Source organism: Lissotriton vulgaris, chromosome 2_2 (genome assembly GCF_964263255.1).
Source record: "Lissotriton vulgaris chromosome 2_2, aLisVul1.2, whole genome shotgun sequence".
Classification (NCBI taxonomy): Eukaryota; Metazoa; Chordata; class Amphibia; order Caudata; family Salamandridae; genus Lissotriton; species Lissotriton vulgaris.
In genome coordinates this window covers 319,214,005-319,241,327 of record NC_141688.1, presented here as the reverse complement: position 1 = coordinate 319,241,327, position 27,323 = coordinate 319,214,005, and the positions used below count along the sequence as shown (strand labels likewise).

At 46.3% G+C, this 27,323-nt stretch overlaps 1 protein-coding gene across 5 annotated transcripts in view; it reads left to right on the top strand.

Moving 5' to 3' along the window:
• The window catches only part of LRP4 (LDL receptor related protein 4), a 409,878-nt gene that overhangs the window by 358,486 nt on the left and 24,069 nt on the right, over positions 1–27,323 (top strand). For 4 of the 5 annotated variants that reach the window (XM_086959686.1, XM_086959685.1, XM_086959683.1 and 1 more), the window contains exons 35-37: positions 18,049–18,116; positions 24,595–24,682; positions 26,461–26,602. In XM_086959686.1, coding sequence (XP_086815812.1) covers positions 18,049–18,116; positions 24,595–24,682; positions 26,461–26,602 — 298 coding nt within the window. Of the gene's footprint in view, positions 1–18,048; positions 18,117–24,594; positions 24,683–26,460; positions 26,603–27,020; positions 27,098–27,323 lie in introns of all 5 variants that reach the window. The other variant, XM_086959687.1, reaches the window with a different exon arrangement.

The window sequence follows — 27,323 nt, the reverse complement described above, 5'->3', positions numbered from 1 at the left end:
CCGTGCATTAAATGTTTGGCACAGATTGTGATTTCTAGCAGCTTTTGGAGAAGGAGCCTTCAGACACAGATGCAAGCCTATGCAGCCTCGCCAACCATCTGAGAGAGATGTTTTGCTAGTGCTTCAGAATACAAGTGGGCTAGAAACATTGCCAGATTTAGAGATATGCCTGCCCACACCTTGCCCCTGCAGAGATTGTGTTTCACACGGTTCTCGAAGAAGGCAGCAGAGGAGCTGGAATCGCCCCTCCCTTCATAGAAGCTTAGACCAAGCCTTCCCACTGAGATCCTGCAGACTGCACCATGTCGACTGGCCCTCTGCTCCCATGTTTGAGGCTATTCTTGAGTCTGTGAGGAAGGAAGGGGCGCAGAGTGGCAAGGCGATACAGGGCTGCACCATGCGATCCAGCCTTTCTTTTGGTGCACCCTTCACTAGAGAGCCTTTTGATCCAGGCTACCTCCACCACTAAGCTTATTTCAGGCTTTTTCCCCACCTTTCCACCGGATAGGAAGTCCAAAAAGTTAGGAGTGGTGGGACAGAAAGTATTGTCCGCAAGAAACCTAGGGGCAGATTTACAAGCCTCTTGCGCCACTTTTGAGTCACTTTTCCCATATTGAATGTGACGCAAAAGTAGCGCAAGGGGCTTGTAACTATGCCCCATAGTGTTGTGCTTCCTCAATGCTGCTTGCCGTCTTGCCCATTACACACATGCCCTACGGAGATGGCCCTAATGGTTGTGATTAACTTCTGTACCCATCAAAAAGGTAATTTTATGGAGATTGTCCGCAATGGTCTAGATGCGTCCTGGCAAATACCCAGGGGCAGGGTTCAATATGAAGATTCAGTCAGTGGGCAGGGCTATTGGGTCTTGCGTGGTCCTATGCCATCACCCCTGGTTGCATTCTTCAGGCTTTTCCGGTGATGACCAGGCCTTTTAGACATGCTGGCTGAAGGCAATCGTCTCTTCAAAATCAAAGCAGATGTGCAATTGGAATGCATTTATGGTGGATGAGCAATAGCCAGGTTTCTAGGGCTTCAATCTCCGGTGAAGGAGTTTCATCAGTTTTGAATCCTCTCCTGCACCATCAGGATAGCCTTGTTATCTTGCCTCTGAAGGAGCATATGTGGCCCGTGGGAGAGCAGGTATCCTCTTTTCTGCAGGATTAGAGGACAATATCATTGAATCAGGGGATTCTTTGAATTGTAGCAAGGGGATATACTCTATACCTCCTGCCGCATCCCCCCTTCCATCTCAGTATCCCTCCCAACAGTCCCTTCAGTCAAAGGACTATCTGTATATACTGAAGCAGAAGTTGGCCGTCCACTTGCCGAAAAGAGCAGTGGGGTTGGCGCAAGAGCAGGAAATTGTGAAGGGTTGCTACTCTCTGTACTTCCTGATTCCCTAGGACAGTGGTCTTCATCTAGTCCAAGGCCTGAGGCTCCTGAACTTTTATCTGCACAAAAAGAAGTTCAAGGAAGCAGACTTGATAGTGTCCTGCGACTCGTAGGAAGTGTACTTCCTTGTACTGATACTGCAGTCGAACAGGAGGTACCTGCGTTTCATGGTAGGGGCCACTCACTTGAGTTTGCGGTCTTCCTGTTTAGATTTATATCAGCTCCTCAAGTCTTCATCGAGGTGATGGTAGTGGTTGTGGCCCCTCTCAGTAGGTTGGGCATCTCGCTATCACATTACCTAAAGAAGACTAGCTACTCAAAGCCAGTTTGCCACTGAATGTGTTGCTTCAGGTAATAGCGTCCCTGCTCTTCTGTTTTGGCTTTGCCATCAACTTTTCCACGCCTCACTAAGTACGCTCTCAGCACTTCCTGCTCAAGGAGCAGTACTGGAGACTATATCGCTTCCAGCCGTCCATCCTCCACAGAAGATCCAGGACATTCGGGATATGTTTTCAATGATTTGGGTGGGGGTCAGTTTCCAGTCCTGACATTTCTGCGCCTGATGAGTCGATTGGCTTCTTGCGTCGAACTGGTCACACGTTTACAGTGGTGCATGAGGGCCTTCCAGGGGTGCCTCCACAGGCAGTAGATCCAGCACCATGGAGATCTGGGGGAGTCAGTCGTAAACTACATGGACACTGCAGCGGATTTAAGCTGGTGGTCAACATTAAGTACATATTATTCTGTCCATCCCCCCTGAACTTGGTTTTGACTTTCTTAATAGGCACGTTGGTTAAGCCCCTCCATTGTTGCCTGTTATATTTATCGACCCTCAGGACAGTCTTTCTTGCTACTGTGACGTCAGTGAGACGAGTCAGAGAGATGCAGGCACTAAGTGTTCACCCACTGTTCACTTCCCAGGCATGCTTGTCCTTAAAACTAAAGGACGTTTCCAAGTGGAGACCCCCTTCCACTTGGGGCAGTCTATCACTCTTCACACTTTTCATCCCCACCTCATCCATGCACCGGAAGGGCATTTGCACCGGCAGGACTCCAGGATGTCATTGGATACTAGTGAGATCAGGTCTGACGTCCAGTTCTTACACGATGTACCCCAGGATGGGCAAGGTGTTCCAGAGAAGAGCCTTGGCCTGCCTGAGAGTGTTTCGCATTACGATATGCTATGCCTTCTCGGAGGAGCTGCTCAAAGCAATTGGGGCACGTTCCTCCAGGGCAAAATCTTCCAAGGAAGCCTTTGCTAGCGGTGTTCCAATAGTTGACATTAAAGAGCAGCAATAGGGGCCTCCTTGACACCTTCGCCAAGCACTAGGGTTTGGACTCAGAAGTAAGAAGGGGTGGCCATTTCACTCGCTCTGTCCTCGTCTGACTTTCATCATCTGGTCGGCTAATTGGTGGCCTGCATCATTGGGAGCGTGTCCGGTACCCACCGCTCTGGCAAAAAACCTAGGAGTCCTGATTGATCCTACCCTCAATATGCGTCAGCAGGTGAACAGAACAGTCTCTACCTGTTGGGGCATAATTCACATCTTGAGGAGAATCAAACACTACTTATCCCAGCAGGCCAGAAAGCAAGTCGTGGTTGCTCTTATAGGCTCCCGACTTGACTATTGCAATGCGCTGTATGCAGGACTCGGTAGGAGGCTGCTGCAGCGCCTTCAAATGGTCCAAAACGCGGCAGCCAAGTTTGTGTTGAATCTACCCAAACGTGCGTCGGCCACCTCCGCTAGGAAGGCATTGCATTGGCTACCTGTTGAGGACAGGATCTCTTTTAAAATCCTGTGCCTTACCTTTGGCGCCCTAGCGAGAAATAGGTCAGTGGGGATTGGGGCTCTTTTGGCCCCCTATACCCCCTCGAGGAATCTGCGCTCCGCCAACAAATCTCTGCTATCTGTACCACGCATTCGCAGAGTCAAATGGGGTGGCAGAACTTTTTCCACAGTAGCACCTAAAATGTGGAATGCTCTTCCCGTTGAAATTAAGGCCCTTCCCACTCTTCAGTCCTTTAGGAAAGCTTTGAAGTCACGGCTATTTGCCAAAGCATACCCGTAGTTTTGCATCTGCCTTTTATGATTTATTTTATAGGCGCCTTGATGCCTTCGGGTTTTAGTTGCGCTGTATACATTTTCTTTCATTCATTCATTCATTCCTGGAATCTCTATCAGAAGAAAAAGTTACTTACCTTTCGTAACCATCATTTTGGTAGCTAATCTCTCCATCAGCAGGTTCCTCGCTGATACCATCCTCCTCCCCGTTCTGAAGGAAAGGCATAGGGTTCTTTTTTAAAAAAAAAATATTTAAGCAACTTCAATAAATACATATACAAATAGGTAAAAAAAGATACATATCACAGATTTATCAAAAAAGAACAAAGATTAAGATATGCAATCCAATTCATTACAATCATTATATTCCCACTGCTCGTTAAAAAATAAATATTATAATAAGCATAATATGTCTTTATACATTCCTTGTGGTCGTACTCCAGGCTGCTATTGGGGACCAGATCTTAGTGCCACGTATTCTGGCGCGTCTACCCCTAGTAGCATAGATAGCTTTTTACTGGTTATACACCCCATGGAAATGAGCTAGCCACATTTGAAAAGTTGGTAGATCTATATCCTTCCAGCCTGCTGCCAAGATAATTCTATATACTGCTGTACCAATGAACAAGCATGATTCTTCTTCTATACTTAAATGCAGAGTGCTATCGTAGCCAAGAATATAGAGTGTAGGAGATTCCACCACTATATACCCAAACACCTCTTCCCAGAATTCAGACAGCATTCCTTTAAAAGATGTTAATTTGTCGCATTCATAAAACATATGTATTAAAGTAGCTGGGCCCCGTCCACACCTAGGACATTTGTCATTTAACCTTTTACCCCATGCATGAAGCTTAGCAGGTGTATAATACAAATTATAAATGGTCTTATACATCTGGGCCTTCAGATTAGAACTTAAAAGCAATCGTGATGTTAATAGTAGGCTCATGTCAATATCGACATTTGGGTTAGCCAGTTTAGCTGCCCATACAACCTCAGTATGTCCAAGATCGTCTTGAAGTTTCCCAAGTAGCATACTATATATAGTAAGAATTCTAGTGGTGTGCTTAATTATAGTTTCTAAAAGTGGGATCTTTTCTAGTGTAATATTCGGAGTTTTCAAACTCAGAATTGTATTCAATTGAATATATTTAAAATAGTCATTATTGGAGACATTAAAGTTTCTTTGTAGGTTTAAAAATCTGACATTTGGATCGACACAGAGAAAATCCCCTGCTGTAATAATTCCAAGATTTTCCCATTTCTTAGCAATAACATCATTAGTCTGCTCCGGTAATAATGAGGAGCGCCATAGGGGGGTATGCCTGTGGAATATCGGGATTGCCATGTATTTAGCGACTTTCCTTCAAGCATTGTTGATGACTTTAAATCTAGTTTTTTTTTTTAAATAACTTGGCTCGAGTTGTCTAAGCAGGAGCCCTCGGGCTTTCACCCCCATTGACAGTTCATAAATGGATGGTATTCCTGTGTCTCCTATATTCTCACGGTCATCACAAGTATTAAAAAGTGGAGCCATTTGTTGGAGAAAGGCAGCCCATAAATAGAACATCATATTTGGGATAGCTAGATCCCCCCTATCTTGTGGCAACGATAAATATTTCAAAGACCTCTTAATTTTACCGTACTGCCAAACAAATTTGGGATTCAAGGTATTTAATAATCTTGTCCTAAATAAGTAGAGGTATGGCACGAAACATATATAGTGCTTTAGGAAGTATATTCATTTTAAGATAATTACCTCTACCAATAATTGATAAGTGTAGACTATTAACTCGCATTAAATCTTGTTTTATTGTCGTAATTAAAGGTTAATAGTTTAATTTACAAATGTTTTGGATCTTTGTACTTATACAATCCCCAAGGTAGACTGCTGCTTCTGCTTTTCTGGGATCGTCATAGTCTATATTCTCTGTACATAAGATGATGGTTTTATCTTTATTAAGAGAGTATCCAGAATAGATTCCAAACATCTGTGTAACAGCCTCAATTGCTTCAAACGGATCAGGTGTTAGTACAGCCATGCCGTCCGCATAGGCGAGTATTTTAGTATCAAATATACCAACAGTGACTGGTTTAATTACGGGGTCTGTATAAGTTTGACAATCAGGGGGTTAATATACATAGCAAACAGTAAAGGGGAGCATGGACAACCTTGCCTTGTTCCTCTCGTTATCCTGATTATCCCAGATTCAATGCCCATTACCTGGATCTTAGCTGTTGGTTCCTGGTACATTGCTCTAACTGCGTTAGCAAATATAGGTCCAAAGTTATTCTGCTCCATTAGACTCCAAAGAAATTCCCACGACACCCGATCGAAGGCTTTCTCAGCATTGAGAAGGATCATCGACATCCGGCCTCCCGTCCCAGCCATGACATCAAAGAGTGAGATCACTCTTCGAATATGATCAGTGGTACCTTTGCCGGGAATAAAGCCATGTTGCCAGGGGGAGACCAGATGCTCGATGACCCTCCCGAGTTGATTAGCCAGGATCTTAGCATATAGTTTAGAATCGGAGTTTATCAGAGAAATTGAGCGATAAGAGGGTGGAAGCTCACTTGGGTTGCCCTTTTTTAGAAAGATGATTATATTAGCTTCATTCTATGAGTCTGGCGAGATACCGCTCCATTGTATACAAATGAACAGATCCAGAAGGAAAGGCAGGATTTGTGCTCCCAGAGTTTTATATAGCTCTATAGGAATCTTATCAGGCCTTCTGCTTTTCCTGAGGCAAGGTCGAATAAAGCACTCTGCATTTTTACTAAGGTTATCTCTTTCTCAAGATCCTCTTTCAATGTAATATCAAAGGCCCTATTCCATCCTGTATTAATCATAAATTCCCTTAGAAATATTCCAGTTTCAGCGCTGTTAGTTATTCTATCTGCTTGATATAGTTTTTGATAATACTGCTGGAATACTTCAGCTATATCTGTTGGGTTAGTGTATTCGTGGCTCTCTGATTTAATAGACTTGATGGTGTTATAAGAGATCTTTTGCCTGGTACGTAGAGCAAGTTGTTTCCCAGCCCTCTCTCTGTTTTCATACAAATTATTTTGATGTGCTCGATAGGTTTCTGCTGCTTTTTGTGTAAGTCCGCTATTTAAATCTGTTTGGAAGGGTATCCTGCTTGCACGGAGGAGCTGCACAAAGCAATTGGGGCAAGTTCCACCAGGGCAAAATCTTCCAAGGAAGCCTTAGCTAGTGGTGTTCCAATAGTTGACATTAAAGAGCAGCAATAGGGGCCTCCTTGACACCTTCGCCAAGCACTAGAACCGGATTAGCGTGAAGCCGACTCAGCAATTAATAGTAACTATTCGCAACCCGGAATAGGAACTCGAGGCATCAACCCTCCATTCAAATCGTCTCTTCCAGACCAATTGGAGGTCGCTCGAACAGGTTTTTTAAAAGCACATACAGGCAATATATTGTTAAAGTCCTGATGATGATCTCAGTTCACTAGGAGCCGGGGATCGAAACGCCGTCGACACTTTCTCAGTTCTGTAACTTTCCCATTGTGTTAATACTGTTACAGGAACTGTTTGTCTGAACTTGCTTTGCGAATATGCTAATGATGCAAGGGACAATTGGCTCCCATGTTCTTTTTGCCTGATATTCTTTACCCTCTTTTCTTTGCTTACCTTTTCACCCTCGAACTCCTCTCGAGTTTACTTTGGATAGGTACAGGCTTGTACTCTATCAACTCTTGCATTAGACCTCTTTGATGGTCTTCAAAATTTGTTTATACTTGAAATAAAATTTCAGGCCCGGCTGGGTACTGAAAAACTGACTAATAAATGATATTATTTTCGGCCATTTACGTATTGTAGCTTGATTGGATAAGTCCCTTGTGACTAGTATGTAATCTATCCTAACATACTTATTGTGGGGGTATGAATAGTAAGTATATCCTGGGTCAGGTTGGTTTTTATAATCCCAGATATCTACAAGATCATAGCTATCTTTAAGCTAGCTAATAGCAATAAATACTCTTGGTTTACGGCCTGAATATCTTTGTTAAGACTGTTTAAAGGCTGGGCCTAAAGAAATATTAAAATCCCCACAACATACAAGCGAGCCTGGCCAGGACGCAAGTTCCAATTCCAGGCTTTCAAAGACATAGGGGTCATCTTGATTTGACCCATAAACTGAACAAATGGTTAACCCTAAGGCCAGTTCTACAATGGCCCATCTTCCCTGGGTATCCGCTGCTATGCGCACAGGTTTTCCTAGGAGTATCTTGGCTAGAATAGCTACACCACGAATATTCGATGTTTGTGTGGAGCAGGCCAGTAGGTTGTAACCATTCATTTTTAATAAATCCCTCATATCCCAGGGTAGGTGCGCTTCTTGGAGACAAATTATGTCGACTTTATTTTCCTTCATTATTTCACTCAGCCGGGCACGCTTATTTCTATCATTGAGTCCTGCCACATTCCAAGTACAAATCCTTATCTTCACCATTTTGATCTGCGAGGCCTTTTCCTTGGGGCATGAATACCTAAACTAAACATCTTGAATTTTTGCATTGTATTTATTAATTTGACAAAATCAGTGATACCATTTTTAAGTTTCATTTTCAAATTGGAGTTGCTTCTTTTTTTGTGTGTTTTTGCCCCCTGCCCTCCCAGCACCGTCCCACCCCATAGAACCCCCCTCCCCCACTCTCCCTCTCCTCCACCCCGTAGTGAGGCATACAGACTCCATTAGAGTCTGGTAGTGATGAGCAGGCAACAAGTGCTCCGGGCCCAACCTGATGATCATTGATTATATACATTCAGCTGCCGAGTTATCCATATCATATAGATGCTGAAATTAAACTACATTGCTTTTTCTTTTTTGCACACCCCTCACCAGAGTGATTCAACCATTCATTTAGATATATTGCATACTATACTTTTTCTATTCACTGTATATATCATCTCATTATTCCAGTTATTCCAGGCTGATTTAGCTTAGATTAGCCCATCAAGGTATTCCTTAGCTTTAATTTCTGAAATAAAAAATGTTGTTTGGCCACCGTAAATTACTTTAAGTCGTGCTGGGTTATTGAGGTAGGCCTGTCTGTGCTTTTTTATCCTGAAATGGTTTGATTAACTGGCATAACCTCCACCGTCTTTCGACAGTGGAGTGGCAGAAATCAGGACGCACAAATTAGGATATCTCATTCCTGGTGCGCTTCGCCTCAGGCCTTGCTTTTTCAAAAATTGCCTGGCGGAGCAAAAAATTGCAGAAAAATACAAGAATGGCATGGAACGCCGGACCCACACGTTACCATACGTTACGCCGCTCTGAAGACCTGTGATCCAGAAACTCGGTTCGTATATATGGGACCGGGTTAGAGACGACCTACGCACGCATAGGAAGAATTATGAGGCGGCATCTTGTTGGATCCCTTGTAACCAAGGACTGACCTCTTTGAATCCTTTATGCTGTCAGTAATTCATAGAAGAGTGACCCTCAACAAAAGGAATCGACAAACCGTTGCCTGAGATCGAATACGCATCTCTGCACGATCTCATGCAGAATTAAATCACTAAGCCCTGAGGAAGCTCCCTGTGAGGGAGAGAAACGCGTTGGCTGATGTTTGTCGACAAATGTGGAACTATTTGAAAAAAGAAAATTTGAATAAATAAGACATTTTTTGCATACAAATACCACTCTCTCTTGACTCTTTCTTACTACGTGCACCCCCAACCAAACTTCTAAATAAGAATGGCATGGGGGTATGCTACAGGTTTCACAGGTAACTTTAGTGTAAATGGCATACGATGGGCGCACTGAACCTCTATGTCCCAATTCCAGCTAGAGAGATCTGGTACAGAGTCCCGAAGAAGTTTCACCACAAATAGGTGAATATCATCCCCTTCTGCTGCCTCAGGAACCCCCAAAATACGCAAGTTATTTCTGCGCTGGCGGTTTTAAAATTCTTCAAGCTTCCACCTCACGTCTGCCAGCTCAGCCTCGTGGGAATCTACCCGTTCTTGATTCGAGGTAATGCCTGATTCGTTAGAAACTATTCTGGACTCCAGTTCTGTCAATCTGTCCCCAAAATTGCTGCAGGTTTTAGTTAATTTGCGCACTACCCCTTGTACTTTGCGTAAGGCTGCCTGGCCCCTGCCACCGTCCTGCGACGTTTCTTTGCGATGAGAAGCAATGGCTTGAAGAACAGTGTCCAAGGTAGCGGCTGGTGGATCAGTGTGTACAGAATGCAGCGCTTGTCGTGTGGGAGTAGGTACAGTTGAGGGGCTCAAGAATAGATTGGTAGGTGTATATTCCCAGTCTAGGGCTGTCTCCCCATTGCGTCTCTTTTTCCGCTTCACAGTCATTTTCGATCTGGAATTAGCAGTTTTTGTGTCTGTTTTCTCGCCACTACCACTTTCATCCGACAAGTTTGATGTAGTGTCATCAGACCATTCTGCTTCCTCGGAAAAGGAAAAGAAATCACTGGGGTCTTTCTCAGTATCAATATCAAACTCGGTATTAAAGTTATTTTCCTTCGGTCTGGTTGAGTCAACCATTTCAGTGATCTTAGTACTTCTAGTTACAATAATTGCAGCACTAGGACCTGCTGCCAAGGATTGGGGGTACTGAGATGTTTGAGGTACTTCTAAACTATAAATGTCCGAGGCCGAATCCGCAGGTTGTACTTGATCTTTATTTCCAGAGATACTGGTGGTCACCCTACTTGCCCCATCAACAACCCTCATGCCAGAGTATTTGTCCCCTATCGTAAAACAAAGTGGAGGCTGCATACCTTCGTTTCCCCTTTCATCCGATTCACGGAGGGTGCTTCCATTGAGGTTGGGGGCTGAAACCTCCTCCTTTTGCTCTCCTGTTATCTCTGGGGTCGCTCCTTCCACCTGTGCACCTTCCACGCCCGGGGTTTCGTTCACTGACTCCGCGGGCAGTTGCTGTTGCTTTTGCAAGCCGGGCATTACGGGGCTTACAGGCTTGTGCTTCCCACCACAATCCGGAAGCAGACCTGGGGCTCTGCACAGCAGATCCATCACCGATGGGCCGGTTAAATTTCCCTTCCGGGTTACGGCCTCGGCTGCAGCTCCTCCACGCTTCGGCGTTACCGCAATCTGTGCAGCCTCTCCTGCACCTCCTCCGTCTGCTTTGCCGGCCGCTCTGTGATCTCACGTAGCGCCAGTGCCTGCGCCTGTCTTGCAGCTCGAACACGAGCCGCCGCCTTTGAAGCTGCCGCAATCTTGGGCGCCATATCCGTGTCACTTTCGGCTTCACTGCACACCGCAAGGTAGGATTTTATTTTGTTCTCTTCACTCGCCTTAGGGATCGCTTTGTATATATAGCGAAAGACGGCCAAGCCGATCACAGTACTGAGAGCTGTTATTCCTTTGTATATCGTCTTCTCTGTTCCTTGACATTTTTTCTCTGGGATGCCCATCTCCAATCCTCATCGGGGGGGGGGGGGGGGGGGGGGGGGGTTATCCACTTCAGCATTCCTGGTATCAAATCATTCTTTTCCGGGAGGAATTGTCGCCATGCATTTAGTTGGCCGCTGGAGCTCTGAGCTTGTGTGCATTACGGTCTCAGTCGACCGCCATCTTGCCTCCTCCTTTCCCGCTGAGAAGGCATATGGATCTAAGTTAAATTGCTGCATAGAACTGCTATTATTGCCGATTTCTATTTTTGTCTCTCCTTCGAAAGGCGCTATTAAAAATAGACAAAAGCTGATGTCACTGGACCGAGGTGGCTGCTGTATTCCTCCAATGAGGTTATTGCGACTCCACTTCTGGCATCAAGAGCCATGGTTGAAATGTCCAGACCCACTCTGGCACCAGAGATATTCAAGAGGTGAGTAATTCACAGAGGACAGTATCCACCAGAAAAATCAATACTAAAGGTAATTAATGGTTTCTTATTTTTCCCAGAACTGAACTTTTAAAACACCATTTTTGCATATAAAATGTCAAACTTGAAGAAAGATCAAAAAGTACAATTATTATATGTGACAAACACATTAAACTATTATAAATATTTTTCTGAAGGAGTCTCTATATCTAAGCAATTCATTTATACCATGAGGGTGACTGCCACTTGGCAGCATTTAACTTGCTATTTTCAAAACACTGACTGCAAATCCAATCTCCTGGCATACTGCAGTCAAGTAGTAGATGAAACATAAAAATGTTCTTTCTGTTCTCTAACAATTTACTCTGAAATGGAATACTCCACATTTGAGAAAACCAAACCCCTTTTGCTGAGATAAAAAGCTTGTAGACAACTTATTGGGAGAATTTTGTTTCAAAGAGTAGCTTACCACTGGGCTGCAGTTTGGGGTGACTACAACTTGACTCCAGAACCATCCTGCCATGCTATCTACCAGTAGCCCGGAGGATTTATTGCCAGAGTTAGCCAAAGATTCAACTTCAGTATCTTTGATTTCTATATCCCCTCAGAAAAGCTTATGTATCTGGATGTAACCGAAGGTCTTACGACCAACATCCCAGTTGCCACCTAGTTCTATGCATAATAGCTGACGTTGAGACGCCCAAACCCATTTTAAAAACCTATTCTTTATGCAGTGCAAAGGTCATACACACTTGTAATGCTATTAGTGTGCTGCTGTAACAAAAATAACATGTTTGATCTTACCTCTGATTTCCCTTATTAATGGATTAAGTGGGGAATCATACAGATCATTTCTTGAATTCTGCGTTAACACTTGTGGGACATTCCTTTCCAGTGCATATCCCAGTAGATGTCCCTGATGAATGGCGTGCTGAGATGCTGGAACATATCCGCTGTTTCTAGCTCGATTTCCTCTTCCCCTGCTAACCACCAGAGCATTGGTCTTTGTCTTACCAAACACCAGCACCTAATTTGTTTTGCTGTTGGTTCTTAGATTGTCGAACTGGCAACACTCATAAAAAGTTCTCAACTCTCTCTGGAGGCGTTTAGGAGGCTCCTAAAAATTTGCCTCCTATTTTAGGACATAGTGTTGGATGATTACATTGTCTCCAATGAGTCTCCTAAGAAGAGTCTGAAAAGTGCAGCGAGACAAGGCAGTCATGCTTCGGGCCAGCACCAAGATTGATTTTTGATGTCAGGCTACTATCACTCCTACCTTTGGCCACTTGTCCAAGCAGAGTTGCTGAATTATGGCAAGAATCCAAGCTGGTATATACCATTCTTTTATTTTTTCCATAGCCTCTTCTTAACAGAGCAGTGGGACACCAAGAAATCAAAGAAACAGCAATTCAATATCCTCATCTGCTTAGCGGATGTCTTTGTGACCTTCCGGGCGCTAAATAGTGATCAGTAGTTGCGCCGCCCAGCTGAAAACCTGCCTCGTAATCAGAACTAGAAGAAGCAGGTCAAAATTAAGTTAGTGACGATCTTAGCTATAGTATGAAGCAAAGGAAAGCATCTTTAACGGCCTGCATTCGGGCAAGGGTTTTTCTTAAAAATGGGCTAAACTCAGCTTCCCTGGACAAGAACCTGGATCCACTCCATTAACGAGGACCCATTTCTAAAACGGAATGGAGTATATTTGTTGCTGCTGAATCTAAACCTACTGCTTACATTGCTGCCCAGGCAGGAAGAAGGGTGCTTCATGAAAACAAGCTTGATAGTCAATGACATTATTTTAAGAGTGCAAGGAATAGTGGCTGGTGAGAAATCTCATACAGCATTCAGCAAACCGCCCCTCTGAGCCCTAGAAGCAGAAGAAAGAAAAATCCAAGCAATGGGTAGACTAAAAATAGTCTTTCCAATTTTCAGTTTCTATTTGTTGTGAATTCTGGTGGGTTTTTTCAGTGTCTTCCAGAGTTTTCAAAAATTGTAAAAATAAGTGGTTAATTTGTTTTTTTCAGAGCTTACATAGAATTTGGTTTTTATTTCCTTCTTTCCTCATTCAATGCTATTATTAATTTCCTTCCTGTTCCTAATTCTCTTTCCTTGAATTTTCTCTGCACATTAACTTTCCATTATTTCCCTAAACTTCCTGCATGTCTTATTTCCTATCGCCCAAACTTCTCTTTCCAGCAGTCCAGTCCCACACTATGTCCAGTCTGAACAAAGATGGGTGCATGTTCTCTGCACCCATCAAGATTTAATTCCAGAAGATAAAACATGACTGTGATGTATGCGTTGGGTTGTTTGCTTGTGCAATTCACATCATGAAAGAAGTTGACTTTACATTGTTGGTCCATGTCTATGGCATTTTATGTTTACTTGAAAGCCAGCACAAGGACCGCTTAGAATTCATTTTTAACCGGGCCTTTGTGTATTTTAAAGCAGTCCAGGAGCTGTACTCCTTCCAGGAATGTGCTGAAGTTGCCCAAGACTCTTTACCTTTGTGTTCTAAGCAGTCATCCCTGTTCTAATGCGTTTCTGTCTTGGGGAAAAGAACGAGCACAGCTCACTGTGATTCCATTAAATTCATTACTGTAATTTGTACGTGTAATTCTGTCACGTGCTCGGTCTTCTTTCAGAACCTGTTGATCGTAGGTCTGTATCATGAACAAGTTCTAAGTCAGTTAGCAGGATCAGAATGGGTTCAAATACCTATTTTCGATTAAAATGTGCTGCCTCCAGCATATTCTTGGAAACTCAGGAGCAGTGATGGTCTCTTCGTGTTTCTAAGCTGCACTGTCTGCAATATATACACAAATTCATCCATTTTCTGAGTTAATATTTGCTATGTAGGCAGCTCAGCTTCAGCAAAGCAGGTGCATGGGCCTCGTCCGATCCTGCTCTTGGTTATTGAAGATATTTATGAAACGGCCCTGGCCCTTCTGTATGAGGGGTTTCAGCATCTTTAGGAAATCTTTTCAGATCATCGCCATGTAGATGTAAGAACAAGAGTCTTAGGTATAGCAATTTATGTCAGGACGTTCATTCTAGAGGGGTCGTTTGCACGGTGATCTTTGTTGTCACTACCTTGATACCTGAGCATTAGTAAAGCAGCGCTTCTTCCAACTCTCAGTGATAAGAGGATAAGATTGTGATGGTGCCTCTCTCACTGGACTGGGACCCTGCTCGTACTTCATCTGCCAATCTACTGGCCACTTCACCACAATGTGCAGTAAACAGTGAGCTGAATCCATATGAGGTGCAACATTCTCCCAAAGTAGGCATGGAAGTAGGTCCAGGGAGTCCTGGGACTTGAGGCTTGTCTAAGGGCATATAAGCTGGCTTGTCATGATTCAGAAGGGTCAAAGCAGGAGCATCCATCACAGCAAAGTGCCTTAACCCGTTAATAGCGGCGGTAATTCCGCCACAGTGCGGGCGTTTCCGATCGCGGGTGGAATGCCGTCGGCCAATGGCCGACGGCAGCACTGGGGAGGTAGCGTTGCTGTCGGCCATTGGCCGACGGCAGCGCTTAAGGGGTTAATATCAGAGGATGCCATAACAGAAAAAAGCAGCAAAATCAAATGTTATGTGGTGTGTACTGAATGGCAAATATTCCCTTTGGTGGTGTTTTATCTGTTAAAGTTGGTTTTAACTGAATACCAGAAACCCTAACTAAAATGATACAATTTCAGCACACAAGCAGGACAATTTGTTATGAAAAGAGGTAGTCTCCAGTTTTGTAAGCTCTAGAAGAGAGGGTCTGATACTTTGTCTGGGCACTTCTTTGGCTGTCAAACACAAAGTTTGGGAACCTCTTTCAAAACAAAAAGTTGATTTTGTGTACTTATGTAGTTAGAAGAAAAAACATTCACCACGTTTGATTATGTTAAAAAAATTATTGTCAGGTTTATTGGTCACATAGATAATTTGAGTTGCTGAGTTAACGCAGGTCTGGCAATATTTCTGAGATTTTATGAGGCCTTCTGGAGTTCTTCAACCAGTGAAGGGCCCGGTTGATTGTATTTTCTGTCAGCGTGACCAATGGAGCAGTGGACTAGTAACCTGTATGTAAAGTTTATGGACCTGTCTTGAAAGCTTCCAGTTGTCATAGAGTTTATTTAGTGGAATGTACCCACGGGACTGAGGTCAATGGTTTAACCAGTTCCCATTGTGAACCAGACTTTATAGTTGAGGCTTGACTTGTCTTTCGATCGCTAGACCTCCTCAAACCTATAGGTTAAAAGATGGTTTAAATGGTTCTGAAATTAGGAACTGAACTCCTGCCTGGTGGTGTGAAATGAGACTACATACTCGTCCATGTAGGCCTAGTGAGGGAACTCGACTCCATGTTTCAGATGATACTTTTCTTCTCCTTACGAGCTCTACTTGAAGATCTTGAGGGAGGGGAGGATGCAATCTCGTGGCTTTTAGGTCACTTTAGTCCATCAAGATCTTCCATTGAACTGGGCCATATTTGGGAGCTTTGAAGGAATCTGGTTGGTTCCTCCTGGCAGGCACAGTCTTGTCCTTCATGCAGGGAGGCTTACCTTCTCGGTGACAAGCCTACCTGCACTCCAAGCCTACAGAACCCTCAAAAGAGGAGCCAGAGAGACCACCCAGAAGCCCACTTTATTCATAAATAAAAATAATCCTGCGCAGTAGATTGCATGTCAGGCTGATCACTGCATATGTTCCCTTTGCCTTGGAGACCAGTGGCAAAACAGGCAGAGAAAGATGGGTGCCTTTCGCTCAGGCAGGGGAAACCTGCTGTAAACAAAGGTGTGGGTGGCTGGTGGCATCTCTCTCCCTCTCTGCCCACCACCTTTTAGATTTAACCAGTGCCAGGGTGGAGAACTGAGAAAGATGTACATTTAGGCTGGGTTGTCCAACATTGGCAAAGCTGACCTTCTCATAGAAAAAATTCTTCTTGTGTAGCATGCACATGTGGTCCAAATAGACCCCACCATCCATCTAGTACCTAGGAATCAAACACATAAGTCTCCCAGCATGATAAATGCAACAGACCCCCATTACAAAAGGCCAGCAGGCTGTCTCTCCTCAGGAGTACAGGTAAGAGGCATGTGCCTGTAACAACTTATTCAGTTCCACCACCACCAGTCAACGCATAGCCTCAGGTGAAGTGGCAGTTGTCTGTCAATCAGGGGAACGCTTTCACTGTCTCTCAGTCGGACGCTTTCACTGTCTCTCAGTCGGAGGCTTTCACTGTCTCTCAGTCAGATGCTTTCACTGTCTCTCAGTCGGAGGCTTTCACTGTCTCTCAGTCGGACGCTTTCACTGTCTCTCAGTCGGACGCTTTCACTGTCTCTCAGTCGGACGCTTTCACTGTCTCTCAGTCGCTGACGCCCCCAATTTGATGAAAAAGATTAAAGATAAAAAAGTCGCACATCCAGTGGCCTTGTGTGAATGCTGCATTCACTGAAGTGAAAAACAGGGATAACCGAAAAAAACGTATACAGTCCGACATCACAGCTTTTCCAAGCAGTGCAAAGTACTTTTGTCCCAACATAGAGCAGGCCAGAGAAATCAAACCGGGCAGAGTGGGAGATTTACAAAGCCATGCAGGGGCCGTCTGCCTCAAAACAAGGACATCCATAAACCAACATACTTCTAGGAGACAGAACCTTTGTTTAAAGCTCGCGATCCACACAAATCCGAAATGAAATTCCAAAAGACTTTAAATCCGTTCAGGAGACAAAGGTCCTGGTTTAGATCTCGGCGGATGGGTTAGTCTATCACAACGGTGACAGATATCCAAAATATAAATCCCACTCTATCCTATGGGATTTATATTTCGGCGAATGGGATCTCCGTCATCGTTGTGATAGGCGTGTTCTGCTCCATCCGAAGATTTTGGAGGTTGGACAGCATCAGATTAGCTCAGTTACTCCATACCTTTCTGTAGGGTTCCTAGAGTGCCCTTGGATTGCATGCTTGAAACGGTGCGAGGTTAATGTTTGACCTGCATAGGATTCAAGGTGGTGGCGTTTGAGGATCAGGGACGTGCGCTGATCATGGTGAAGCTTAAGCATGAGGCGTTGTAGAGACGCGTGAATACATATCCAGTTCTGCGTGTTACTACCTCTCATCGTCTTTAGCAATGTTCTGTGTCATAGAATTCGTGGTGAATATGAATTTTTTAAACGTTATTGTTAAAGCAGCTTGATGTGATCTCATAACCTTCAGGGAGGTGTGGTCTCTGAAATCAATCAGAACTTTCAAAATCTCAAGTAAGGTTTGAACCCATTGTTGTGTGAAGACCATGTGTGCTCTGCCTGGTTACGGTAGAGGCTGAACCCAGCTGTTCTTGGTAACCCTCCTCTGCTCTTGTTGTTCTCTCTGCCTGGGTGACTGAAGGGGCAGGTCGAGCGAGGTGAATAGCTTTGCAGGCCTTTCAAGCCACATCATGTGAGGAGCCTGGAGCACAGGACTCTTTCATGAGTGGAAATAACTCAGGACCAGGCCCCCAGCAGACATCCATGCATCTCATCCGTCCACTCCTCCTCTTGGCCTGATCAAAGTGCGCCTCCACTCTCCTTCGCCTTGGAGACTCCAGGTGCTTCACAAGTCCAGCACATGTTTTTGCCCCAGAGTACAAGGTTTGGGATGGGTTGCTGTGGTGTCAGTGGGATGAGGCACTGGGAGAAGCAGTGCAGACTGCATCAGCCCTCAAGGGCACAAAGGAATGCTTTGGAGCCCACATATCTCACGGCCACTCTGCTTGTCTTACAGCTGTTCAGAGAAGGATGCCAGCCATGGCCTGTGCCCACGACAGAACGGTGCTGTGCCCGCCACCACAGGTAAGGGAAGGAACAACAATAATTTCAGAAGTAAGGCTTGGCATTTGGGATCTGTCAGAATGTCGTCGAAAGTCGGGCCCAAGGTCCTTACTTTTTTCTCCTTTCATCTTCTCACAACCTACGCTTATTCCTGCCTCTTCCTCAGTTTCCACATCAGGTGCCCTCTCTCCCAGTGTTTTCAGTCTCTCATTTGCTATTGCTCTTATTTCTTCCTTGCTTATATTGGTACCTCACTCCTTTCTTTCTCTCACGTTCTTTCCTTCTTTGTGTTCATTCCTGTCGCATTTGCCTTTGTCTTCTCCCTCTCGTTGCTATCTCCAACTCCTTCCCATCAGCACCTCTCTCTTTCGCTCTGTTTGTCCTTTCTCCCTTTCCCTCTTGGTTCATCCTCTCCTTTGTTACCTTCTCGCCATCCCACACCTTCCCCTCTCCCTTGCTCTTATTCTCTCTATTGGAAAACAAGGCAGCATCTGTGCGGCCTGCACAAATAATATGACTACATTTGTCCTTCACTGGGAACCAAACATCCAATTGTAGCGCCTGACTCTCAGAGGGTAGCGTTGCAGAGCAGTCTGAGGCTTACTCAAGGGAGGTGGTGTGGGCTAGTAATCGCCATTTGCAGGTGTGCTGAAATAACACTCAATAATTGATTGTCCAGTCTGTACTTTGCTTTATAAAAGTAAGAGTACATTTATTAAACGCACACACCACTCAATACTATGCAACAATTTACAAATATACATAAGCTGTTGGAATTACTTTGTGACATTGCATGACATCTCCACCCCTCCCTCAGGGGATGTGGGGTCTAGTACCACCACTCCCATGTAGACAACTCATCTTGCCCCCAATGTAGTTAGTGAATCATAACCTGGAGCGAGGGCCCTGCGCACTGGCACCATCCTAGTGGCGGCCCACCCCATTATGTCAACCAGCTCTAAAAATGGGTTACCCTGCCTTGGTGACACATAACCCTGACTGAGCATCTCCTACTGACCACAAAGTATGCATCTCTACATCTTAAGGGCTAACAGTCTGGGTTGTTCCTCGCCTAACAGCAGCAGCAAGAATATATTTTTAGGCACAGATTTAGAATGATAGTACTCATAACATTTGGATATCATTAAAAATGCATTGCAATTACAGCCCCTAAAGGCATCACAGAATTACACATATACAGCCAGACACCCTAGAAGAAAAGTCTGACAACATATCCCCACTTTGCTTAGGACATCACTTTACATGTACTTCACATTAAACGTGAAATTCAGTCCCTCTAAAAGAAATAACCATTAGTAAATGCATTTCATTGCATTTATACAATTTCACTTCCAGGGGATGACCTTTTCAAGACATCCCGAATTCAGCACTTCACTCTTTGATGCACCCACAGCTGTAGAACAAACGTTCCAGCCTAGGAGGTGATGCAATCTTCGCTGAGCCCTTGAGGGGTTATTCTTTTTAAATCCTCAGGAAACTTAGGATGGGACTTATCTTTGTGCTGGGGGAAAGACTGCGCTTCTCCAGCATCTCCCCCCAGCACCATTTCACACTTAAGGGTGACCCCCCCTCCTCTGGGTGCCACCAAGCACCAAAACAGCAGACTTCCAAATGCCTGGTAGGGCATTATGGGGCGATTGTGCTCCTGTTCATGTGAAGTGTGGCTCAATGGTTAGAGCGGCAGACCCTGATGCAGAGGTCTAGCCTGGGACCAGGGTTCAGTTCCCCGCCTCGGCGGGTCTTGGGCTCAAAATTCCACGGACCTGATAATTCTTGCCCCGGTGCCTATTCCAATCATGGAGTCCCACTCTGCAACTCTGGGCAATAGCTTGCTTAATCTCCACAACGGCCCCCACAACGCTAAGGATGCCTGGCCTCCACCTTGGGGGTGCCCAGGAGTGGACGCCTCACAGGGAAAGCCAGGATGGGTTCCACAGTGGTATTCGTACAAGCGCCTTGAGACCCTTGCGGGTGAGTAGTGCGCTATACAAGTATCAATTTACATTTTTTTCATAAATATTATGTAAGCGTCTCTTCCGCTGCGCCAGGGAGAGCCGGGCTGCTGCTGCCGGCGGTCTCCTGCCGCATTTCAGCCTTGTTCGGGGGCCCGGTCCCATCCGGAACCCCAGGTAAGGTACTGCTGCTCGGGGAGTCCACCCCAGCAGCTCTCTCTGATTTTTCTGGGGCCGGGTCCCACCCGGGCCCCGAGCACCACGCCTCTTCTCGGAGGTTCTTTGAGGGTCCCGGTCCCACACGGGACACACGCATGCCTTCTCAATGGAGGGCTGCCTGGGGAGCCCACCCCTGGCTGCCCCCGCCGGTGCCCCGTGTGGCCAGCACTCTTGTGTGCTGCCGCGGGAGCCAGCATTCATTTTCTGGTCTGCCCTCTTGTAACGACCGTATTCTCTGACCAAGCTGACTACCAACCGTAGCTGACCCAGTCGTCCGGTAACGACACTCTTCTCAGGCCACTATTTACAAGATATCTAGAATACTCACCTGAGAAGGTGGAAAGAAGCTATTTACAAGCCTATACAGTCAAAGATACCACTAACACCTAATGGATTCCATATCTTATCCTATAATTACCTCATCTTATATTCTTTAACGTCTCCCGACGATATCTTTAACGTCACCCGACGATATCTTTAACGTCACCCGACGATATCTTTAACGTCACCCGACGATATCTTTAACGTCATCCGACGATATCTTTAACGTCACCCGACGATATCTTTAACGTCACCAGACGATATACACTAATGGGGACACTACTGGGGATTCACCTTTAAAAGTTATTTCCCTAATGAAGTTCACACTCCCCCCCCGCCCCCATCATCAGTTACCTTTTCAGAAGGGCATATCCCATCCTTCTGTATGGCAGCACCTGGTTAAAAAGAAAGGTCAATCTCATTCATAAAAACAACATTCAAAGATATTTGTCATTAAATCTTTATTCTACAATTAAGCATGACAGAATGAGCAAAAGAAACATGAGTTAAGTTAGTCGCTACCTATAATCTAAAAAGGGGGTATGTATGTATGTATGTATGTATAGGCATTTATATAGCGCACTACTTACCCGTGGGGTCCCAAGGCGCTTCGACCGCTGCGAAACGCTTCCTGGCTTCCCTGAGAGATGGTCCCTTAATGGGTATCTCCAGGGTGAGACCAGGCATCCCCGGCGGTCTGGTGGGGCCGTTAGTGAAGATGAGGCAAGCTAATGCCCAGAGTTGCCGAGTGTGATCGCTGATCAGAGTGGGCACCGAGGCGAGAGAATTATCGAGTCCGCTGACCCTGGTCCAGAAACCTGCCGCGCCGGGAATCGAACCCTGGTCCCGGGCCGTCCTCTGCTCTCGGGTCTGCCGCCCCTAACCAGTGAGCCACACTACTTCACAAAAAATGAATGATTAGATATATTCTACACTAAGCTCAGAACGCCTCACCTTAGACGTGTGTCTTTCCATTTCAGCAGCGGAGCTGATCCCTCTCTCTCTCTCTTGCTTTGTCTTCAATATGTTCGGGACTCTGCTCTCCCTTTATGGCTCACGAATACACGTCTGCACCGCTACGCCTCATCTACGCTGCCATGGTTCCGAAATACTCGAACCCTCTTCTGGACTTAGTCTCTGCCACTCCTGTATGATGTCACTACAGGATCCTCAGTCACTTTCCTTCTTTGTTTCTGGATTTCAATTAGTTGATGATATCAGTCTCTATGCACCAGCCTTTGGACCAACTTCTTCTGTCTACTCCACACGTTACTCTCTCTGCTCTTCTCACTCCTCGCTCCTTGATAATATAGAGCTCTCTTTCTCTATGGAAAATTCCGGTATTAGGCCGACTCCAACCAAATTCCTGTACCAGTCCCCGGCTCCCTTCGCCTTCCACAGTGGCCACCTGCGTATTGAGTCTAGAGCCGGGGAGACAAACACATTCCTTTGATAAGGGCCAGTCTTGACCGGTTCCTCACTAGCGAATAACAGAATGAATTGTAAACACTACCTTTACCCTGCAAGCCTCTCGGACAGTCGAGGCAGAAGTACAAAATGGCTTCTCTCTAGCTTTCGGGCCTGTAGGCCCAAGAAAACGGGAAAAGGCACTAAACCCTGTCAAAGCGCATAGTTAAGCCCTACAAATGAACGCAAATGCAACTAGGACTGAGATGGTAGTGGATTATAGTCACCACCAGTCTGAAAATAGACAAAAATTACCCTGTCGCTACACCGCTCCGGCGGGAAGACGCAAGTCAGCTTCCCCGCTTCCGTGGATCTTCAGGGGAGTGCGACGGCACTCCCCCCACCTCTTCCACATTCGGGGCCCGGGGATGGGATCCCAGGTCTCCGAACATCTTCGGTGAGGGTGCGATGGTACTCCCCCCTCACTCTGCCACTTCAGGCCCCGGAGATGGGGTCCCGGACCCTCCTCCTCTGGACGGGGTTGCTACACGACACGCCCCATCACCATTTTCGTCGGGACCAGGGTGGGTCCTGGCACCCCGTGGGGGCATTTTCACGGGGAGCGCGATGGCGCTCCCATTCCTCCATCTTCGGTGGGGGCCAGGGTGGGCTCCTGGCCCCCCTGCAGGGCACCTTCAAGAGGAGCGTTACGGCGATCCCTGGCTTTACTTCTCCTTGGGGCAGCCCCCCGGACTTGACCCACCCCGGGGGCATCTCTGAGACCGGCGGCGGAGCCCCACGCGCTTCGTCGGCGGTCTTCTTAGGGGTCAAAGGTCGTCTACCTTCCGGGGGCCATATCTCCGCCCATGGGGGTCCGTCTTGTTGCTTCTGGTGGAGTCCGCCAGGTCTCCAAGAGGGTGCATTCTACATGGGGCGTTCTTCACTAGCTCCCTGCACCTCTCTTCTCCCTGCGCAGATGCCCCTGCTTCTGCGCACCGGTCCTGGGCTCTTCTTCTGGCGCTGTTAGAGGCCTGGGGCAATCAGGGGGGCCTCCTTCCAACTGCCCATTGCCAGGCTCCAACACCTTCCACCTCAGCAGAGCACACCCCAGAGAGAGCTTCTCTTCATGTGCAAGTTCTTTTAAGAATTTGGGGAGGGGGCTGGCAGGAAGTCTCTGTTGGCCCTATCACACAACGACACATCACTTCCCTACCCCTGCTCCCTCCTTCTTGTCCAGCCTCTGGGTTTATTCAAAATGGCGTCGTCCAGTGCCTCTGGCCACGTGGTCCCCTTCCCCCAGTGCTGCCTTCACCTTGGGTCAGCTTGGTGCCTGGCACCCAGCGACAGCTCCTGATGGATTAGCCTGTAGCTCCACCTATCTTCCTCTTCCTCGGAGGGACGATCTACGCTCTGGGAAAAAAGGTTACTAATCTAACCTGCCAGGGCCAGACCCCAGCCAGTGACACAGAGAAATATGAAATTTCTGGATGACCTAAAAGCAGTACAAATATGACTTTGGACTCTACAGAATACTCCTTTTCACATCCGCTATAGTTGACTTTAGTGTGTGTCTGGAATCGGTAGGCCTTATTGAAGTTACTTTAGCCCATTGGCTCCACATTCCCATAAGGGACTAATGAAGTGAAAAACACAGTAAAACACACTGACTTTCCCTGGCATGTTTCGTTCCAGTGTATAAAGCCTTTTCCATGTCACCACCCAAGTCTGCATAAGTCCTGCCATATCATTCACTCTTAGCTGCTCCTATACTGCGCACGCTAGGAATCTCCCCTGCACAGCCCCTACACGTGGGCATACGTATGTACACATGTGTCTGCATGTAACCAGCCCGCTGTCCCTTACTCCAGCTGCTACGCAGTGGCCTGGTCAAGCCAGGGGGACACCAGTAAAATCCCCATGCAATCTCTTACATCCTGAGTTTATTGTGGGTGAGTCCCAACTTATGAGGCTCCCCCACAGTAAAAGTCAACAATTAGGTGCTCAAAAAGCAAAAAATCCAGACAGCCCATAGTGTCAGAACCACCTTCTAACACTCTCCCTCTATCTCCCCTTCTCTCTTGCTCTCATTCCTGCACTCCACACTTCTCTAACATTCATTCCTAGGTTTTACATCCCACCCCTTTCCTTTCACTGTTAGTCAACCCCGTGTGGGAGTTTAGTCCTTTGATAGGTCATCTCATCTTCATCCTCGTATTCCCTCCTTTCTCTCTTTTACTTCCTCTCCTTTTCCCTTTCGAGTTCATCATTCCTTCCTAATGTCTCCAGGTTCCCGCTATCTCCATCTCATTACCTCCTCTATCTTTTCATATTCCCATCTCTCTTGTTTTCTTTAACCCATGTTCTCTCCAATTCTTGTTCACATACCTCACTGAGTGCTTGTTCCCTCCTCTTCCTTGTACTCCGTCCTCTCCGGAGTGTTGCATCCTCCCTCCCTTGCACTTGTTCCTTCTTTCGCTTCACTGTCTGTCTTCCCCTCTCACCCTTGTACTGTTGCCTCTGTCCCTCATGGTTCCTCGTCTGTTCTGCTCTCAAACTCAGCGTGTTCCTTTTCTTTGCAGCCGATGGCCTTCACATCAGTTACATCATCGGTGGGTTCCTGAGCATCCTGGCCCTGCTCCTGCTGGCCGCAGCTCTGCTTATATACAGGTATTGCTTCACCCAATAGGCTTCCTACTCACAAACTGATTAAGTATTAGTACATGTTTCTGATTCACCAATGTGGCCCGCTTCTTTATGCTTCAACCAATAGGTGACCTGATGATATTAACCAATGGGGAGCCATCAACATAGAGGGTATGACTCCACTAGGGGTATCCATGTTTCAGTAGAGAAATAGATCCGCTGTTGGAGGCCATGCTGCTACCCGTTTTAGAGATGCTCATATGGACACCCTGCTCCATCTCAGGCAGCAAATGACTTCATGTTATGGGGATCCTGGACATGTATAAGTTACAGTTCAGCCAGTGGGAGCCCCTTTGATATACGGATCTACCAATGGTAACTTTACTGATATCAGTCAAGTGACACTTGTCCTAAACTAATAACCGGTCAGCTGATGGAGTGGGTGCACCACCTTGTGTAAGGCGACCTATCCTGGGGCTCCATACACACACCAACCTATCCTGGGGCTCCTTACACACACACTAACCTATCCTGGGGCTCCTTACACACACCAACCTATCTTTGGGCTCCTTACGCACACTCCCTATCCTGGGGCTCCTTACGCACACCAACCTATTCAGGGGATCCTTACACACACACACCTTTCCTGGGGCTTTTTACACACACCAACCTATCCTAGGGCTCTTTACACACACCTCCCTATCCTGGGGCTCCTTACACACACTTCCCTATCCTGGGGCTCCTTACACACACCAACCTATCCTGGGGCTCCTTACACTCACCAACCTATCCTGGTGCTCCTGACATACACCAACCTATCCTGGGGCTCTTTACACACACCAACCGATCCTGGGGCTCCTTACACACACCAACCTATTCCTGGGGCTCCTGACACACACAAACCTATCCTGGGGCTCCTTACACACACCAACCTATTCCTGGGGCTCCTGACACACACCAACCTATCCTGGGGCTCTTTACACACATCAACCTATCCTGGGTCTCCTTACTCACACCAACCTATCCTGGAGCTCCTGACACACACCAGCCTATCCTGGGGATTCTCAGTGACTCTGCCCTATCATTGGCTACCTGAGCAGTGTGGTATCATTCTGTGTGTCTACATGCTTGAATGAGATTAGCAGGCCGCCTATCCCATTTGGACGTGAGCAAGCGATTGAATGTACGGTAAGATCAAAAGAGACCCCCCTTATTGAAAGAGATGTGGAAGGACCGCCTTGCATGCGCTTGGTGAGAGATCCCTTGGAGTAGCACAATTCATGCTGCTGCCCTTAGGGGCCCTCTTTAGTACCTCAGGCCATAGGTACCAGGGGTACCATTTACTATAGACTTACAGAGGATGCTAAAGGTTTTGCCAATTGGTAGAAACGATTGCACAGTTGAGGGACAGAGCTCTGGCACTGGGGGTCTAGTTAGCAGGAACCCAGTGGACTTACAATCGAAATCACATCAGTTACCATGCAAAAGGTGCGGGTGAACATGTCAAAAAGGTCTACTTCCCTACACAATCTAATGAAGTGAGACACCCAATCCTGTCAACCAATTAATTGGAATAGAGATTAAGACTTGAACATGCCAGCCCTACCCTGTGGTAATCCCTTGCGCTGAGATCCTAAGCCAAGCAATGGCAGTTTCTTTCGTATCCTCCCTGATAGCTGCCCCTGTCAGACAGACACTTCTCAAAAGGCTCCAGCTCGGTGGAATTAATAGATGGGGCCTTGTTCTCTTGCAGATACATCTCTCTGTGCTGTTCTGAGCTCATTTCTTTTTCTCTACTGTAGACATAACAAAGCCAAGCTCACCGACCCCGGCATTGGGAACCTGACCTACAGTAACCCGTCGTATCGTACATCGACGCAGGAAGTGAAGATCGAAACTCTTCCGAAACCCACCTCACACAACCAACTGCGCTACAAAAAAGAGGTGAATTTGAGGAGTGTTTATTGGGGGTAGAAGTTGGATACATTTTTCAGGTTATTGTGACCTTTTTACAGGGATGTCGAGAAGGGGGTGGTGGTGGGAGAGGTGCGATCAGTTTCTAAAGCACTAAAAACCATGGGAAACTTGAGGCTTTCGTGCAGGAGTTGTTTGTTATGGGATCGAAACACAGCATTTTTAGGGTACAGAGTGTGATAACATGAGAAAGAATAGTTACTGAAGGCAATTTGTACGATGTGTGATATGGGACCCCCAATTTTTCCGCATTGACGTAAATGAACCTTTTTCCACCAGGTGTGATGTGTGACCCATTTTCTCCGAGCTAGTGTGTGACTGCCTTCCTCATGCTAATTTATAACCTGCTTTTTGGGCATCTGTCTCTCTTCCTGTTTCCTTCTCGCAGTTCTCTTCCCCCTCTGACAGCCTCTCACCTTTTCTCTTCTGAATCGTGACCGCCCCACATTCGCCTTCTGGGGTCAGGTATATGATGCAGCATGCATGCACGTTTGACTGCACCCTAACTGTGTGACTCTTGAAAAGCTAACATTTGTGATCCTCCTTGGTGGAAAACATATAAAAGATAAGAGGATGGCGATGTTAGGCCTGCATGTGGGAGGTGATGGGTAAAGAAAAGTTTATCGGCACTGGCGGTAAGGGTGCTGCAGCACCCCCAAATAACCATGCTGGAGTTCCAGGTGAATGTCAG